General features: G+C 35.4%; 1 protein-coding gene and 1 pseudogene across 1 annotated transcript in view; both read left to right on the top strand.

The window, feature by feature from the left end:
- Positions 1–15309, top strand: part of FSIP2 (fibrous sheath interacting protein 2) — a 103719-nt gene extending 88410 nt beyond the window's left edge. The window contains exons 21-24 of the mRNA XM_028124491.2: positions 6208–6254; positions 9458–9501; positions 12758–12827; positions 15173–15309. Of these exons, the coding sequence (XP_027980292.2) occupies positions 6208–6254; positions 9458–9501; positions 12758–12827; positions 15173–15309 (298 nt within the window). The remainder of the gene's footprint in view (positions 1–6207; positions 6255–9457; positions 9502–12757; positions 12828–15172) is intronic.
- A 157-nt stretch (positions 15310–15466) lies between these two features.
- On the top strand, positions 15467–17560 carry LOC114225084 (ATP synthase F(0) complex subunit C2, mitochondrial pseudogene; annotated as a pseudogene).
- The last annotated feature ends 2158 nt before the right edge of the window (positions 17561–19718 follow it).

Genomic DNA, 19718 nt, shown 5'->3' with positions numbered 1-19718 from the left:
ACAACTTTATACCTTAAATAGCTAAGAGAAGAAAAACAAACTAAACTCAAAACTAGTATAAGGAGGGAATAGTAAAAAGCAGAGATAAACAAAATACAAAATAGAAAAATAATAGATGAAACCTAGAGTTGGTTCTTCAAAAAGACGAACAAAATTGACAAAATTATTGTAAGATTCCCTATGGAAAAAAGAGAAGACTCAAAAAATTAAAACTATAAATGAAAAAAAGGGACATTACAACAGATTTTACAGAAATAAAAAGGATTAGAATAAAGTACTATGGACAATTGTATGCCAAGAATTTGGATGACTCAGATGAAATGGATAAATTCCCAGAAATACATGACTACCAAAACTGAATCATGAAAAAATAGAAAATCAGAGCAGACTTTTATAACTAGTAAGGAGACTGAATCAGTAATCAAAAACCTAACAAAGAAAATCTCAGGACCAGATGGTTTCACTGGTGAATTCCAGCGGGCATTTAAGGGAGAATTAACATCAACCCTCCTCAAACTCTTTCAAAAAAACTGGATAGGAGGGAATATCTCCAAACTCATGAGACCAGCATTACTTTGAGACCAAAGCTAGAAAAAGGCAGTACAGGCAAATTACAGATTAATACCCCTGATGAATGTTGATGGAAAAATCTTCAGCAAATTACTGGCAAAAAGAATTCAACAGGTGGGATTTATCCCAGGAATACAAGGGAGGTTCAACATATAAAAAATGTAATATAACATATTAACAAGATGAAGAAAACACACATATTCTCATCTAAATTAATGCAGAAAAACCATTTAACAACACTCAACACCTTTCCAAAATAATAAAACTCAGCAAACTAGAAATAGAAATTACCTCAAAATTTAAAAAAAGCCATATATGGAAAACTTACAACTAATACTATACTCAGAGTGAAAGCCTGAAGGATTTTCCTCTAAGATCAGAAATAGTTGCCCACTATTACCACTTCTATTCAACATACTGGAAGTCTTAATCAGAGCAGTTAAACAAAAAATAAAAGGCATCTAAATTGTAAGATAAGAAGTACAATGACTTCTATTCACAGATAACATTATGTTATATGTAGAAAACCCTAAAGATTCCATACAAAAAAGAAACAAAAATTTTAGGATAAATGAATTCATTGAAGTTATTGGATAGAAAATCAACACAGAAAAATCAATTGCATTTCTATACACTGACAATGAAGAATCCAAAAAGGAAAACTAAAAACTACAAAATATTCCTGAAGGAAATTGAAGGAGACAAAAATTAATGAAAAAGTTGTGTTAAGTGAAGTAAGTCAGACTGAGAAAGAAAAAATACCGTATGATTTTACTCATAAGTGGAATCTAAAAAAAAAAAATGAATAAACAAAAAGCAGAATCAGACCTGTAAATACAATACAGAGAACAAACTGATGCTTGCCAAAGGAGAGGAAGTAAGATGAGTGGGAGATATACACTTTCAGTTATGGAATGAATAAGTCATGGAAATAAAAGGCACAGCCTAAGAAATATACTCAATGATATTATAATAGCATTGTATGGGGCCAGATGGTAGCTACACTTTTGGTAAACATAGCATAATGTATAAACTTGTAAAATTACTAGGTTGTACACCTGAAACTAGTATAACATTGTATTTCAACTATACTCAAATATTTCTGGGGGGGGTTCTTTTTTTAAAAATTTAAGTTCAATTAATTAACATATAGTGTATTATTAGTTTCAGAGGTAGAGTTTAGTGATTCATCAGTTGCATACAATACTCAAATTTAAAAAATAATAATCAAAAAATTCATGGATTGGAAGATTTACTATTGTTAAGATGTCAATAATTACACAAAGTATTCTACAGATTAGTATTTTTATAAGAATTACATTTGATGGCATTTTGGGCAGAAATAGAAAAAATTCATTCAAAAATTTATATGGTCTTTCAAGAGACTCCTGATTAACCAAAACAATGTTGACAAGGAAGAACAAAGTTAGACTTAATAATTTTAAAACTTACTGCAAAGAGATAGTAATGAAAACAGTATGGTACTGACATAAAGACAGATATATAAGGCAATGAAATAAAATAAAAGGCCTATAAATAAATCTCTCATATATGGCCAAATGATTTTTGATAAGCATACCAAGGCCATTTAATGGGAAAAGAATATTCTCAAAAATGGTGCTGGGAAAACTAATAACCAGACACACACAAAAAATGAAGTTAGACCCTTATCTTATACCATATATAATAAACTCAAAATGGATCAAAGATCCAAGTAAAACTATAGACCTCTTATAAGAAAACATGGGGAAAGGAGGGCCTGGATGGCTCAGGCAGTTGTGACTGACTCTTGATTTCGGTTCAGGGCACGATCTCAGGGTTGTGAGACTGAGCTTGGAGCTCAGTGGGAAGTCTACATGAGATTCTCTCTCTCTCCCTCTCTGCCCCTGCCCCACCCCCTGCCCACACACATGTTCTCTCTCTAAAAAAAGAAAAAATACACATGAGGGAAAGCTTCATGACATTGGATTCGGCAATAATTTCTTGGACATGACACTAAAAGCACAAGCAACAACAACAAAAATTACATAACTGGACTTCAGCAAAATTAAAATCTTTTGGCCTCAAAGGACAGAGTGAAAAGAATGGGAGAAAATACTAGCATATTATGTGGGGTTACTACCCAGAATATATAAAGAACTCTTAAAACTTAATTACATAAAAAAAATCAAACAACCTGATTTAAAATTGAGCAAAGGACTTGAATAGATATTTCTTCAAAGAAGATATACAGATGAGCAATAAGTACATGAAAAGATACTCAACAAAACTAATCATTAGGGAAATACAAATCAAAACCACATTAAGATGTTATTTTATACCCATTAGGATATTTTATACCCATTAGGATAGCTGTTGTCAAAATAGAAAACAAAACCAAACAAAAACAGAAAATAACAAGTGTTGGCAAGAAAGTGAAGAAATTGCAATCCTTGTACATTGTTGTTGGGTATTTAAAATGGTGCAGTTGTTCAACATCTGCAAATCAATCAATGTGATAGAACACATTAATAAGAGGAGAGAGAAGAAACATATGATCCTCCCAATTGATGCAGAAAAAGCATTTGACAAAATACAGCATCCTTTCCTGACTAAAACTCTTCAGAGTATAGGGATAGAGGGAACAGTCCTCAATTTCATAAAATCCATCTATAAAAACCCACAGTGAATATCATTTGCAATGGGGAAAAGATGAGAGCCTTTCCCTCAAGATCAGGAACAAGACAAGGATGTGCACTCTTGCCATTATTGTTCAATATAGTACTAGAAGTCCTAGCAACAGCAATCAGACAACAAAAAGAAATAAAAGGTATTCAAATTGGCAAAGAAGAAGTCAAACTCTCTCTTCGCAGATGACATGACACTTTATGTGGAAAACCCAAAAGACTCCACCCTCAACTTACTAGAACTCATACAGCAATGCAGTAATGCGGCACGATACAAAATCAGTGCACAGAAATCAGTTGCTTTCTTATACACTAACAATGTAACTGTAGAAAGAGAAATTAGAGAATAGATTCCATTTACAATAGTACCAAAAACCATAAGATACCTCAGAATAAACCTAACCAAAGAGGTAAAGGATCTATACTCTAGGAACTACAGAATATTCATGAAAGAAATTGAAGAAAACACAAAAAGAAAAACTTCCATGCTCATGGATCAGAAGAATAAACATTGTTAAAATGTCTATGCTGCCCAGAGCAATCTATACCTTCAACGCCATCCTAATCAAAATACCACTGGCATTTTTCAAAGAGCTGGAAAAAACAATCCTAAAATTTGTATGGAATCAGAAAAGGCCCAAATCGACAAGGAAATGTTGAAAAAGAAAAACAAAGCTGGGGGCATCACGTTGCCTGATTTCAAGCTATATTACAAAGCTGTGATCACCAAGACAGCACGGTACTGGCACAAAAACAGACCCATAGACCAATGGAACAGAATAGAGAGCCCAGATATGGAACCTCAACTCTATGGTCAACTAATCTTCGACAAAGCAGGAAAAAATACGCAATGGAAAAAAAGTCTCTTCAATAAATGGTGCTGGGAAAATTGGACAGCTATACACAGAAGAATGAAACTCAACCATTCTCTTATACCACACACAAAGATAAACTCAAAATGGATGAAAGACCTCAATGTGAGACAGGAATCCATCAAAATCCTAGAGGAGAATGTAGGCAGTAACCTCTTCAACATCAGGCACAGCAACTCTTTCAAGACACGTCTCCAAAGGCAAGGGAAACAAAATAAAAAATGAACTTTTGGGACTTCATCAAGATAAAAAGCTTCTTTTTATCAGAGGCAAAACAAAGAGGCAACCCACAGAATGGGAGAGGCAACCCACAGAATGGGAGAAGATATTTGCAAATGACACTAAAGACAAAGGGCTGATATCCAAGATCTATAAAGAACTTCTCAATCTCAACACCCAAAAAACAAACAAGTCAAAAAATGGGCAGAAGACACGATCAGACAATTTTCTAAAGAAGACATACAAATGGCTAACAGACACATGAAAAAATGTTCATCATCATTAGCCATCAGGGAAATTCAAATCAAAACCACATTGAGATACCACCCTACTCCAGTTAGAATGGCAACAATTGACAAGGCAAGAAACAAGTGTTGGAGAGGTTGTGGAGAAAGGGGAACCCTCTTACACTGTTGGTGGGAATGCAAGTTGGTACAGCCACTTTGGAAAACAGTGTGGAGGTTCCTCAAAAAATTAAAAATAGAGTTACCCTATGACCCAGCAATTGCACTCCTGGGTATTTACCCCAAAGACACAGATGTAGTGAAAAGAAGGGCCATATGCACCCCAATGTTCATAGCAGCAATGTCGACAATAGCCAAACTGTGGAAAGAACTTAGAAGCCCTTCAACAGACGAAGGGATAAAGATGTGGTCCATATATACAATGGAATATTACTCAGCCATCAGAAAGGATGAGAACCCAACTTTTACATCAACATGGATGGGATTGGAGGAGATTATTCTAAGTGAACTAAGTCAAGCAGAGAAAGTCAATTATCATATGGTTTCACTTATTTGTGGAACATAAGAAATAGCATGGAGGACATTAGGAGAAGGAAGGGAAAAATGAAGGCAGGGGGGAATCGGAGTGGGAGATGAACCATGAGAGAGACTATGGACTCCGAGAAACAAACTGAGTGTTTTAGAGGGGAGGGGGTTGGGGGAATGGGTTAGCCTGGTGATGGGTATTAGAGGGCACATATTGCATGGAGCACTGGGTGTTATAAGCAAACAATGAATCATGGAACACTACATCAAAAATCAGTGATGTACTGTATGGTGACTAACATAATAAAAATAATAAAATAATAATAAATAAAATGGTGCAGTTGCTGTGGGAAACAGTATGACAGTTTACCAAAAAATAGAGTTACCCTAGGATCCAGCAATTACACTTCTGGATATATATCCACAAGTACTGAAAACAGTCACTCAGATATTCATACACTCATATTCATAAGCAGCATTATTAACAATAGCCAAATCCTGGAAGCAACTCAAGAGTCACTGATAGATGGATGGTTAAGGAAAATGTGATATATACATTCAATAGAATATTATTAAGCCTTAAAGAGGAAATTCTGACACATGCTACACGTATGAACCTTGAAGACATTATGCTAAATGAAATGTCAGTCACAAAAGGACTAATATTACATGATTCCACTTATATGAGATACTTCAGGTAGTCAAATCATAGAAGCAGAAAGTAAAATAGTGGTCCCTGGAAACAGAGAGAGGGTAATGTGGTGTTAATATATAATAGGTACAAAGTGTCAGTTGGGGAAGATGAAAAAGTTCTGGAGAATAGATAGTGATGATGATTGCACAACAATGAGAATGTACTCAAGCACAGAACTGTACTTAAAAATGGTTAAGGTGGCAAATTTCATGTTATGTATATTTAACCAAAATTTTAAAAGTGAAAAAAATGTCAATTTAGAAATCATTTTCATTTGATTTGGGAACTCAGTGATAAATTATTCCAAGTTTACTTCCATATGAAGAATAACTGACAGATTGTTCTCTTGCTTAACCAGTAATTTCTTCATTCAATAAATACAGAGAAAATGAAATGTTCTCTTTCTTTTGTTTTAGTGAGACTGAAGATTTTACCCCAGATTCAAGTGACAAATTATTAGAAGGTTGGATTTATTGTTTTTCTTAAATTCAAAAGGAGACTGCTTTACTGCTTTAATGAACTTTTCAGCTATTGCTTTTTGTTTTTTTACTGCTTTGATGAATTTTTTAGTTATCAAACCTGAGGTTGATACTTTTTTTTCCTGTGAATTTACCTATTTTTTGGAAAATAATCCAGCACTACATCACTCAGGTGTTAAGATGAGCCAACTAATTTGCCTTTGCTGAATGGCTATCAAGATTTTATTAATGATTTTGATCAAGAAAATGGTGTCATATTATGAATTCATATTTACCATGCCCCTGTGAAAAATATTCATAAAATAAGGATGCACCACACAATAGCTTTTATCTGAGCCAGAACTCATTATACTAGGATTTAATGATTTCTTACCCTTCCTTTGTGCTTAGTCCTACCAAAATGTACACACTTTTTGTACAAAAAAAAATGTACAAAAAGTGTGTGGGGGGGAGCTTTTAGTTAAATTTATTTGCTCACATTAATGTCTGACTAGTATGGACTTCACTATTTTTTAAAAATCTCTATTAGTACCTACTCCTCAGAACATTTGTGAGAACTTTTGGTTCTCTATTTTTTGAAACCTCAGAGGATCAATGTGGTTCTATCAGTTATCATACGTAGAAGAGGTAGAGTGTCATGTTTACCATAAAGTGGCTTTAAAACTCAAACCACAGGTCCACACTTGGCTATTTCAAACACAAAATCCACTGAAGGAATTACTTTAAAAACATATTGTCTCACTTTGGAAGTGAAATTATTTTCATTAAGATGACTCCTAGAATAGCAATAAATATGCCAGAATTCTATAAACACACCATAATTGGAAGATGCCACAATAATCACAGATTATACCTGTAGTATGGAAGCATAGACTGCTAGTGAGACAAAAACCATTTAATACAAACCCCCTCATGTTTACATGAGGAAACTCAAGCTAAGGATGACAAAGCAGTCCTGCCAAGGTTACTCTGAGGCTGAGGCAGAGCCAATTCTGGATCTTAAGTCTCCTGACCATAAATGCAGTGGGGTTTTTTTTTCTTCCTTTTCCAATTTTGTTGCAATGATCATGCTTAAGTCTTACAACCTTCAGTAGTATTTCACCTACCCAATTCAATCATTATTTATTCATTCATTCAAATATTTACTGAGCATTTCCTTTGTGTTCTAGAATCCCATGTGTGAACAAAACTGACAAAGTCCTTAATCTCATAGAATTTACACTGTAACCTGGGGTGGGCATCAAAGGTTAAGGACATAAACAAGATAATTCCAGATATTGATAAGTACTCCCCATCTCATCTGGGACAAAAGCCAAAGAAACTATGATAGCTTGCTAAACCCTACATCTTCTGGACATCATCTCTCCCCCAATACATCTCTAATGTCCTCCCCTGTTTCTCTTCCTGGCTCTCTGCTCCAGCCTCATGGACCTTGCTATTCCTTAAACATTCCAGGCATTCAGGGCCTTTGGCCTTGCTGATCCTTGTGTAGAGCTCTTCCCCCTACATCTGCATTGCTCATCCCTCACCTTTAGGTCTTTGTTCAAATTTCACCTTCTCAGTGAGGTCTTCTTTGACCGTACTCTGAAACTGTAGCGTCATTCCCACCATGGCACTAACTATTCCACTTCCTTGCTTATTTTTCTCACTGGCACTTAATAACTATCTGATAGACCGTTAATTGTTTTTTCACTATCTCCTTTTAGAATGTAAGCTCCATGAAGATCACAGCTGTACCCCCAAGAACCTAAAATAGGCATATAGTAGGAGGAAGAAGAGCATTTAGTAAAATAAGAGGGACAATGGGAATAACTAATGAGAGGCACAAGAACTCTGTTTTGGTTATGTTGAGATTGAGGTATCCATTAGATAGTCAAGTTGAGGTATCACATAAGAAATAGGATATTTAAGACTGAAGTTTAATGGAGAGGTTAGGACTGGAAAATTATATTCTTTGTTTCATATAGATATACAATAAAATAACAAATCTGAATACCTGAGATCCTCAAATATCAGAAATTTTTCTTTGACTTTTCATCAAAACAAATTCCTAGTATATCCTCGGAAGTTGACAGCCATTTAGCCTAGAAACTTAACGTGCATTTGGAATGATAGCCCTGGAAGTAAACCCAATACCCTCAGTCACTTAAAAGCAAAAGTCAGTTAGTTCAATTATTTGCAATATAGAGTCAGGCACTTTAAAAAGATTATCAACCAACAATAAAATTTTACCAATATTGTCAGATAAGTGCAATAATCATTCCTTCTCATATTTGAGTTAATTGAAGTTCTACTACAACATTTTTTTCCCCAAAAAACCTATATTGATCTAAAGGATAATGCAGAGAATGACCACTTGTTTTGGCCCTTGATGATTACATTTCTATAAAATGCACAATATTTTTATATAAGATATCTCATTGCATCCTTTTGTGAGACAGGCAGGGAAGACAGTCTCATTCACATTCTACATGATGAGGAAACAGAGTCAAGTAAGTTGGATTCAATTTGCCAGTGTTCACACAGCTCGAAGAAGTGAAGCTAAGACTCAAATTCAGATTTTCAGCCCCCCTAGTGGTGGATCTTTGTAAAAATTTTCTCATCATTTCTAACTCCTTAGGCTAAATTTGTTTTACAGGCATACTAACCTCCCCTGGAACTTAGGCAACTTTTGGTTCCGTAGCAATTCCTCCAGATTTCCTCTTGGTATTGCCTCAAAATTCTCCTGGTTCTCACTCAAATTATTTCATAAAACCAGCATTTTCCTGTTTGTTCCAATTATCTGCTTTTAATTAGCTATGCAGAATCAGAGTGTTAGAGCTGGAAGGCCCATAGGAATCATCTATAAGGTAATCTCTCATTTACATGTAAACAAATAGGCTTATAGAGATTGAGTAGTTGTGCATAAACATGTGGCTGTTAAGTTACAGAGGGTGCCTCTCCTACCAAATCATATTTTATCTTTCATAATTCCTAAAGGAAGATAAAAGACATGCCCCAGAATTCTAGGGATATTACCTATTTCAGTTTTATTCTCATTGTCCATACACTGAAAGTAATAATAGTGTCTTCTACTTGCCTAAATTCTAGAACTTTCTGGTGAAAAGTAATAAGACCAGGTTTGTCTCAGTACTATTCATGCCTCCAAAAAAAATACTATTTTTCCTTTTTTTCCCCTCCCCAACAGGAAATTCTCAGGAGCAAATGCCAGAGAATTCAAACAGTGTTAAGGTAAATATTTTTCAATAAACTGCAATTGGTATATATGGGGTCCAGTTTAATATAGCCCAGTTTTCAAGGTCAAATCAGGGCTTGGGTGGTACTATTTGAGGGACATCAGGAAGCGCACCCCTATTCACAATTTCTTCCTGCTCAGATCACGTGACCCCTCTGGCTGAGACCTGTCCATGGTACTGGAGAAACAAATTCTCACTTTACAATTAAATTATTCCTTGCTTAAGTGCACAGAATAAGCCACTGTTCTTCCCTAACACCTAAATACAATTCCATTCCTAAACTCTGTTACTACAGTCTCCGAAGAAAACCCTACAGGGAGTCACTTGGCCTTGTCTAGGGCAGGTAGAACCAAGTGAGGAACTTGGAGGAGGCAGGGAGGGAACAGAAGCTTCAAAAACAGAGGAAACTGGTTTGCAGGAAATTAGTGCAGATTCCATCTATTTTTCTGTATTCCAAAGGACTGACTGTTTAAAGGCAGCTTTACAAAAGGCCAGGCTACTCTCCACCATAAACCCAGGAAATTTCCTCTTCCTTGCTCCTTTTTAGAAGTTTCCAATGAGGGCTGAAACTACAGATCCTCTTCTGTTTTTATCACTTTGTTTCTTGGCTCAATTGAACACCACTTCTAATTGAGTTTCCCAAACACCATGCACACATAATCCATCAATTTTCCAATCCCTTCTCATTATTAGAGTAGTTTTCAGAACCAAATCTTAAAATTCTTACTCATACCAAACCCTGAAGATGCTGGGCTAGTTCCTCATTCAACCTAATCCTCATTTATAAATATAAACATCTATTTGACAACCTCAGGCTTCACTTAGACCATATTTAACAAGTAAAATCATATGGAAATAACAGGGAGACAGAGAATCTCTAGACTGACAACCTGATTACAGACTATTTCTTGTGCCAGGCTGAGTCCCTGGCTAATCTGGACCCTTTTGGCTCTTTGCCCTTCCCCTCACTTGTAGCTTTTTCCATGGTGAAACATGGTTGGAACTGGTATATCTACTCCAGTTCAAAGTAAGGTGTAGTAAGCACATTCCACCCCAGCTCTCTCTTTTTACAACTAAAAATGCTGGAAAACTACTGAGGATGCTGAAAAATGAATAATAGCAGGAGTTTGAGGAGGGAAATAAAAACTCAAAGGATCACAAATACCATTATCAGTTTCCTGCTGCCTCCCCCCACCCCTGCCCCATATCTCCAAGTTTAGACCCAGAGCAGTTCAAATCCTGGACTTACATAGAATAGGCAGAATAAATCTTTAGGAGAAACCATTGCTCTCTTACCAGAATTAGGAAGAAGTTCCTGTGGACTGGGAAGTAGAAGAAACTCACTTTTTTCCCACTTCTCCCGCCTCTCTTGGTTCTGCCTCAAGGCAAGTTTCAGACATGAAGCTACATAGCAATGGCAGCAGAGGCTGCTGGGGCACTTAAAACTCAGACAAAATCCTTCTCTCTGACCAGAAGAATTAGGAAAACGTCTCCAGAAACCTGAAGAATATTAGAAGGAAATCTGCTACTTTTTTCTCTGCTTTCTTTTGTCATTTCACCCTAGACATGGATGCAGTTATGGGATGTGTGAGACAGCCCACAGGGAGGGTAGCCACAGCATTTAGCCATAGAACCAGAAAAGGGGACTTCTGAGTGTTAAAGATACTAAAAAAAAAAAAAAAAAAAAAGTCACAGAGGATCATCAAAAAAGGATCCCCTACAAATCTGTCTGAAAAGTCTCTCCTGAGCTGTGCAGGTATGGAACTGACCTGAACTTGTATAAACAAAAGGCTTTGAGAACTTCAACTGTAGCTTTAATAGTGGTGCATACAGAGGGATACAAAAAAGTACTGCCAAGACTTTGGAAATTGAATTTACATTGGAAATACAGCCATAGAAAGGAGGGTAGGATGTGTGGTCTGAATCTAAGTGGGCTAATTACCTAGTTAAGCAAAAAAAACAAACAAAAATCTCAACCATCTCCAGAGGATTCTAACAGTTCTTGGAATCTCATAAATTATTTAAAATGCCCAAGATAGAATCCAAAATTACTTAACATGTAAAGAAATAAGACAATGTCTACAACTTTTAAAGGAAAGGACAAGAGATGTAAGTCCAATGCAGCCAAGATTTTGGAATTTTCAGACAAAAACTTAAAGCAGTGATTATAATAGTGTTCCATGAAGAAATGGCAAATACTCTTAAACCTAATGCAAAGATAGATGTTTCCAGCAGAACTTATGTATACTTACTCATCTCAGACACTTGGTAGCATCTGCCCTCTGCTTTTAGATTAGGGATTGTCAAGTCAGTCTCACACGTGGCATTTTTAAAAGATATCAATATATGCCTCACCCTCAGAAATTTAAATTCAACTGGAGGTTTGGGACCCAGGGATTCATATTTTAAAAAATTTCCACATATAACTATTGTGCAGCCAATACTGAGAATCAGTGATTTAGATAGTCTCAGCTCCATTTTATTCCTCAGCTCTCCAGAAATATATAAATAAATAAGCTGCCTCAAATCCTCTTGGAGGAGCTATGATAAAACTCTTATAATATCTGGTGGTCTTTACATAAACTATACATAACACATTTTATGTTTCATGTATTTAGGCCTTCTTTCATTTCTCTTCATTGATTTCTTTATTTAATAACTAGTATTATAAAATATATACAATGAAGTCCAGCAACCTATCCCAGTCTATTTTATACATTTCTGAGAAGATTGCTACTTCTGCATTCAGAGGTGATACAGGCCCATAGAGTAAAACTATCATCTGAGCCATGTTCCCTACCTGACTAGGTCCACATAGCCACTTTATTATTCCAGACCCCAAAATGCCTAAGATTTCCATAACAGGAAATTGGAATTACATAATGAACATACATTTTCTTTCCCCACTTAACCATTATCTCTAGCATCAGAAAAGAATTTATAATTTGTTACTTATTTCAATTAACCCAAAGAGGGAGGGGGCAGACAGAGCTGACATTTTTATTGACTTAAGATGCCTGATCATCATTTAATGGTGGCTAAGGCCCACATCTATGACAAGGGTCAATCCTAGGTGCCACAATTGGCAAAAATTTTGAGCCTAAGACTCAGAGAATAATTCTGAGACTACAGAGCTCAGATACTATTTATGTAAGGTGCTACAATGGTTGTACTACATCTTTTAGGGATTTCTAGGTATCTCTAGTGTGTCGAGTCCAATAAAACGTTAACTATGTACTTTGTCTTGGCAGTTTATCACCATCTTTGAAGGAAACAAGAATATTACTGGCAGTGTGTATTCCTCAAAAGAATTCATTTCAGGTACAAAATATACTATCCTTTAGCATTCCTCCTGGAATGACTGGCTCCTCCCTTTCAGTATTGATACCTGAGGTTGAGTACTGAGATTGAAGTAATATACTTACTTATGTATATGTATGTGTGTATAGCCATTTTGCAGTTTATTATGTAATTTTTTTACTTTAACCTCAAACCACAGTAATAAATAATGGGACTAACATTTATTAGGTACCAGATATCTCCATTTTATTAAAGAGGAAAGTGAGAGTCATTGAAGAAGAAAGCAAGAGTAGGTTACTCAAGGTCACCGCATAGTTAATAAACTGCAGAGCTGAGATTCAAACACAGATCTGCCCAACTTCAAAGCTTAAGCTCATTCAATATGACCATAATTCATACACTCAAATGCCCACAGGAGCCAGACAGTTACTATAAAGAAGAGCAGTAGGTTGAGCAGGTCTGTGGTCCACTGGAGATGGCATGTCCTGTATAAAGGAGGAGCTGATACTCACATCCAATCACTGACATACTTGGTTGTTGCTAGGTCTTCCAGTTCAAGTCTTAGCCTTTTTTCAAAAGAAGCTGGTGATGAAAGTTTTATGTGAAAATCCTGACTTTTAAATTTGATCAAATAATTGAACGCTTTTGTGAAATGTTTTGTGGGCCAAACTAAACTTGTCTATATCCCCTATACCATACTACTATCCCTCCGTCAATCATAATGCCTTAATTTACAAAAGAGAAAATGGAGGTAATAATCACCTGAGTTTACACAGTCAACAAATGGAGAGCTTTTAGGGCCTGAAAACAGATCTGACTTTGATCCTCCATTTTTGCTTCCCTCCATAATGTGGTTCCATATTGTGGCCACTGCATTCCCAGAATGAGCCTCATATTGGGTAATGACCAAAGATAGTCCATAGTTTTGCTACGAAAAGAACTATTAAAGGACAAACACAGGGTTCACTACTCTCTCTAGGGATGAGCTTCATGTAGGTTATTAACCTATGATACTAGCCACCCACTGGTCTTGAACAAGATACAAGGAATCTAAAATGGATTCATATTTGAGGCAGTACCCTCAGTATGTTTCCAGGAACGGCTTTGCATTGGAATCATCCAGTGTATTTTTTTTTAACAATGCAGATTCCTAGACTCTCTCTAGACTGCCTAAGTTAGTATCTCTGAGTAATGGTGCCCAGGAATCTGAATTTTTTAATAAGACCACTAATTTTTAAGAATGGAAGCTCTCTAATATCTCCAATAAGAATTTCAGAAGTCTTGCAACAATGTCTCAGTCATGTCAGTAAAAAATTTATTTTTTTCAGAATGTACATCTTTCTCTTTCATCCATGTTTTTGTGTCTTATTGCTGAAGATTTTAGCTATTTCCTTTTAAATTCTTAGGTCATTTTTAAAAATAATAGCACAGTTAAAAACCTAAATATACTTTTTTGTTCTTCATAGTTAAATTTACTGTAGGCTATCTTTGCTTTAATCATAGAATATTATCTTTCTAGAAAAGACAACTCTAGATAACTGCAAGAGGTACAGTCATGAACTTTGGCATCTACTAGAAATAAGAAAATATTGGTTTTTACTGGCATGTGTGTTTTTATGCCCTGTTATAAAGTTTCAAAAAAGTACATAAATGTTCACTTTTGGTCTTTACATGTTTACATGTAAAAATATCATTTTGTGATAATTAAAATATGATATTCTTTAAGAGCCCATGTGCTGAATAAGTCATGTAGAAAAATGAATCCAAATGAAAACTTTTATTATCTATACAGTCTTATCTCACATAACAAAAAAAATCACTTGAAGTTAGCCAACTGAAAATTCACCCAAAGTAGGTGAGAATATATAGCAATTTTAATGCACTTGTACTTTCACTTAAGCACTCTGAAATAGATACCCTTACTGTATAGAGTTGAAAGTTACTTTCCCATGTGAGTTTAGCTCATCTGGCATTTTCCAAGAGTGTTCTGCTAGATAAAGAAAGACATTCTTTACACACCTGACTAAAGAAGCATCAGAATGCAGGAGGTATAATGATGCCATGAGAGTCAGAAAGCTGGACCCTGTTCCAGTGTGGCCATTTTCTACTCATATGACCTTATGCAAGGTATTTGACCTTGCCAAGATTCAGTATTTAAAAATGGAGATATTTTTCTTCCTATTTCCCCTATTACTCTCATAAGAGTGTTAGAAGGATCAAAAGAGTCTTTTTGAATGTTTTTTAAATCCCATAAAGTATTTTATAAATGTCTCTTTCTGAATTCTAAATCATCAATGCTATAGTATAACTTCTCCCAATTAGAATGTCTAATAAATATCCATATTAATTTTCTGCTTTGTCCACAGAAACTCTCAAGCCTAGTATTTCCAAACAAGGATCTAAAATGCTGGCAAAGCTATCTTCAGCTCTGTCAAAGGTGTTTTCTCGAACTAACACCAATATTTCCAAATCTTCCTCACCACCTCACCAGGATGAGCACTGAAGCTTTTATACCTGATATAACTATGCTTACTTCCCTTAAAAAATAAAGTGGTTTTTAAAGCATAACATATTGTCCTATGAGATGATTTTTATAATATTGAGCAAAAGTTTAAGAGCAAAAGAAAGTGCAGTAGAGATCTGGGTAAGAGAATGTTTTGATGAATGCTTTTGATAAGCATTTTGGTATAAGAAAAGGCAGAGCTGTAGTATCACCTGTGTGTCATAAGGATAAAGAGACAAAAAGTGTACACAGTAACCAGTCAGCACTTAAGCAACCACTGAAAAATGGCCTTGGAGGTAGAAAAATGAATCCAAATGCAAACTTTTATTATCTATAAAGTCTTATCTCACATAACAAAAAAAATCACTTGAAGTTAGCCAACTGAAAATTCCTGTTAAATTCCTGTTAAATTTTTAGAGGGTATTTTCACCAACATAGTTAGCAAATTGAGATGACACTCAAATGAATTCTATAACACAGATATGAAACTGATTGGTTCACTGATAAAGATGTATCTGGAGGTTCAAATAAAAGCATACCAGATATAAGAAATCAGTCTTTCCCATCTGAAAATAATGTTTCATCAGTTTATAAATTATCTCCCAAGCAAAAAGATCCAACTATAAATAAAGCACCATCTAGAAAAAATTAATTACTGTGGATAAAATGCATAAAATGACTCCTGTCACTTAAAAAAAAAAAAACTTTTCAGAAAAGACAAAGGTAGTTTGTGGATAAATTACCATCAATAAAAAACTGTTGGTCAGCAGTCATTAAATCCTTTATATAAATATTTTTTCATGAATATAAATAAAAGCTCTATTTTTAAGAACATAAAAAGTAATGAAAATTTAACAAGAGGAATAGCTAGTACAGTGATAAAAGACACTTTTCAAAATCAGTTACTTTGTGACATGGATACAACTTCAGCATGTTTGCCACTGGAATCTAAGGATCTTGTTTAAAAAATCCAAAACAGCAAAGAGTGTCAGTCATCATCACTATCTACCCTAATGCTGATTCATGAATTTTTAGAGAATGTGATGTCTTCTCTTTTATCTGAAATTTTCTTGACAGCAGCCAGTGCTAAAGTAGAAACATTTGAGAAAAATTTTTTTACAAAACTGGATTTTAACAAAGTTAGTGAGGTTATGACAGGGAGCTCCTAGAGAAAAAGACATGAATATAAGGTAGAAATTCTACATTCTAATGATAATGAAGTGATTCAATTAGTAATTTAGTCTATTTATAATAATCTCAAATTACTTGATCTCAAAGATCACACAAAGTCATGTAACTTATAGATGCAGACCTTTCAAAAACGTTAGTTGATGAGAAATGATTGGCAGTCCAGTTCAAAACTATTTTCAGAAGAACTCTACCAATGGGCTTATATTGACAAGTATTAAGTACAAAGTATCCTTACAGATGTCATCAAAACCACTGACATTCTATACCATATGCTTTTAAGCTGTCTTTTAAAATAAGATTCTACTGTAAAATTTTTTATCAAATCTTTTATCCATCTTTTCAAAAGTTGATCAGGAAATAAGCAAATCTCTCACAACTGAAATTCACTCTGATTTCAAGGCACTCTGATTCGCCCAGTTCTGTAAATATTTACTATATAAGAATAATATACTCAATATGAAGGGTTTTTTTTAATGATAAAGGAGACTTCCAGTTTTCTCCAACTCAAGTAGAAGAAGAAACATCAAGTACAGAATTACTTGCTAAAGCTGTCAAAATTGGCTCTCCCCCTCCCTGCCCTTCTCTGTCTTCTCTGCACTGGGAGCTGCTCTCCTGCCACAGCCCTTCATTCCCTGTATGCCTGTGCAAAGTTCATCTCCACCCCTTCTTGGTCAGGAGCACCTCTCAGCTGTTGAGCCGATCACTGTGTGCAGTGGTGCTAAAACCACCGGACAGGTGAGGTACCTTATAAGAGCCTCAGCAGCTTGGCAGCCCCACGTCCCCTGACCTCACTTATTCCTAGCCGCAGCTTCCAAACCAGTGCCATTTCAAGGGACATCGACACAGCAGCCAGGTTCATTGGGGCTGGGCTGCCACAGTAGGGGGTGCTGGCTCTGGGGCTGGAATTCGGACTGTGTCTGGGAGCCTCATCACTGGTTATGCCAGGAATCCCTCTCTGAAGCAACAGCTCTTCTCCTACGCCATTCTGGGCTTTGCCCTCTTAGAGACCATGGGACTCTTTTGCCTGATGGTGGCCTTTCTCATCCTCTTTGCCACGTGAAGAAGACATCTCCACCTCCCAAAGGTCTTTCTCCCGTGTCTCATCTGCCCTGTATGTTCTTTTTTCCTATACCTCCCCAGGCAGCCTGGGGAAAGTGGTTAGCTCAGGGTTCGACAGGGAGAAGACAAATACTGTAATAATAAGAAAAAAAAGGCTGTCAAAATTATAGAAAAATGGTTAAAATTATGGATAAATTTAAGTCCCAGGAAAAACCTTAATCCAAAAAAGGTTCTGTATTAAATGTCATGTGTTAAATGAAACTTTGGGCATGTTTGGCTAACCTAGTGAAAAAGATGTTAAAAGTATCAATGATTAAATTGGGGAAAAAAGCATAACACCTGATAAATTTTTTGGTAGCTAAAACTTCTAGAAGTAACAGCCTTTGAGCTGTGGTTCCTAAAGAATGCTTTAAATCCATAAGGCATCTTAGGTTGTTGATTTTGTTTGTGTTGTGCTAAAACAGAGGTTGACAAACTTTTTATGTAAAGGCCTAGACAATAAACACCACAGGTTTGCAGAGTGTATGATCTCTTTCAAAGCTATTCCATTGGGCCTTTGTAGCACAAAAGCAGCCATAGAAAATATATAAACAAATAATGGATCCAATGAAAATTTATTTATAAAGAGTGAAATTTGAACTTCAATTTTCACATCACAAAATATCATTCTTCTGATTTTTTTCAGTGATTAAAAATTATAAAACCATTCTTAGTTTTCAAGCTGGTCAAAAATAGATGGCAGTTAGATTTATGCCATTGGTGGTAGTTTGCTTAGTCATTTTCCATAAAAATTTGGGACCCATAAATTAGTTGAGTATGATATGAAGGACACAGAATAATTCTAAAAACAGTAAACTTTACTAGTGAAGTACATTACAAAAAAATGAGTGATTTCAAAAAAATCAGTACATAAATTTCAAACGTTCATCTCTTTAGTGATTTAATTATTGAATATATTGCCAAGAAGGCACATGAGCATTCTATTAAAATATACCTTGAGTTAGAAAAAGAAAAGTTAAATCAACTTTAATTTGAAGCTGAATTTCTAGTAAAAATTATTTATTATCTTGCGAATAGCCAATCAAGATGGATCCAGCCATAATTTCAGAATACTTGTTAGTCTTATTTGTAAAAAAAAAAAAAATCATTAGTATCCATTGCAGCAAAAGGGAGTAAGCAGCTCCAAGTTTTCGTCTCCCACATAAACACTGACAAAAAAGCAAAAACTATCAAAATTAACTCTGTTAGAATTCTGGAAAATAGTCAAAGGTTTACAGCAATGAATTGAACAAGAAAAAGGTAACTTTAAAATGTTAGCAAAGATTTGTGGTGTATTTGCTTGCCCTTGCCCTAATTCCTCCCCAGCATAGTTCTTGAAAAAGAAACCTGCATCCTTAGTGTTAAGTCCTTGGTCCCTAATTCTAAAGGGAGCATAGAAAATCTTATAGGAAAATTATTGCATATGTCCATCCCAAACTGTCTGGGAGATACTTGAATGAGGGATGCAAAGCACTTGTCTCTGTTTCACATAACTAGAAACTCTGACCAGAAAAGCAGGGGACATTCCTCAAAAAGGTGCAAGCCAAGGGACACCTGGGTGGCTCAGTGGGTCAAGCGTCTGGCTCTTGATTTTGGCCATGTGCGTGTTTTAGCTCCTGGTTCTCAGGGAAAATCTATGAAAACTAGTTTAACACAAAGATAAGAGACTTCAGTGACCATAAAAGAGAAGCAATATAGCCTTTTAAAAAATAGTTTGGGAAAGTCACTAAACAAATGGACTAATACAGCTTTCAACAGTCAAAAAACAAGCCCTGAAAAAGAGAGAGATCTGATTTCCAAAGTTACCATGTTATACTATTCAAATGCCTGGTTTTCAACAAAATAACTCATGGAATATAAAAAAATAGGAAAGTATGGCACATTTAGAGGAACAAAATGCTAAGAAATAATCCCTGAAGAAATCCAGGCTTCGGGTTAATTATATAAAGAGTATAGAATGACTTTATTAAATATGTTTAAAAAGCTTAAGAAAAATATAGACAAAGAGTGAAGGAAATCAGAAAAACAATGTATAAACTAAATGAGAATATCCATAAAGAAGTAGAGATCATTAAAAGGAATCAAAAGCCACTGTGGAAAATTTTGACAATTCCTCAGAA

This window comes from Eumetopias jubatus, unplaced genomic scaffold (genome assembly GCF_037043125.1).
Source record: "Eumetopias jubatus isolate StellerSeaLion01/CBP00866 unplaced genomic scaffold, mEumJub1_p1.0 scaffold_3, whole genome shotgun sequence".
NCBI classification, from domain to species: Eukaryota; Metazoa; Chordata; class Mammalia; order Carnivora; family Otariidae; genus Eumetopias; species Eumetopias jubatus.
Note: the sequence above shows the minus strand (reverse complement) of the source record. Positions and strands in the feature narration are given on the sequence as shown.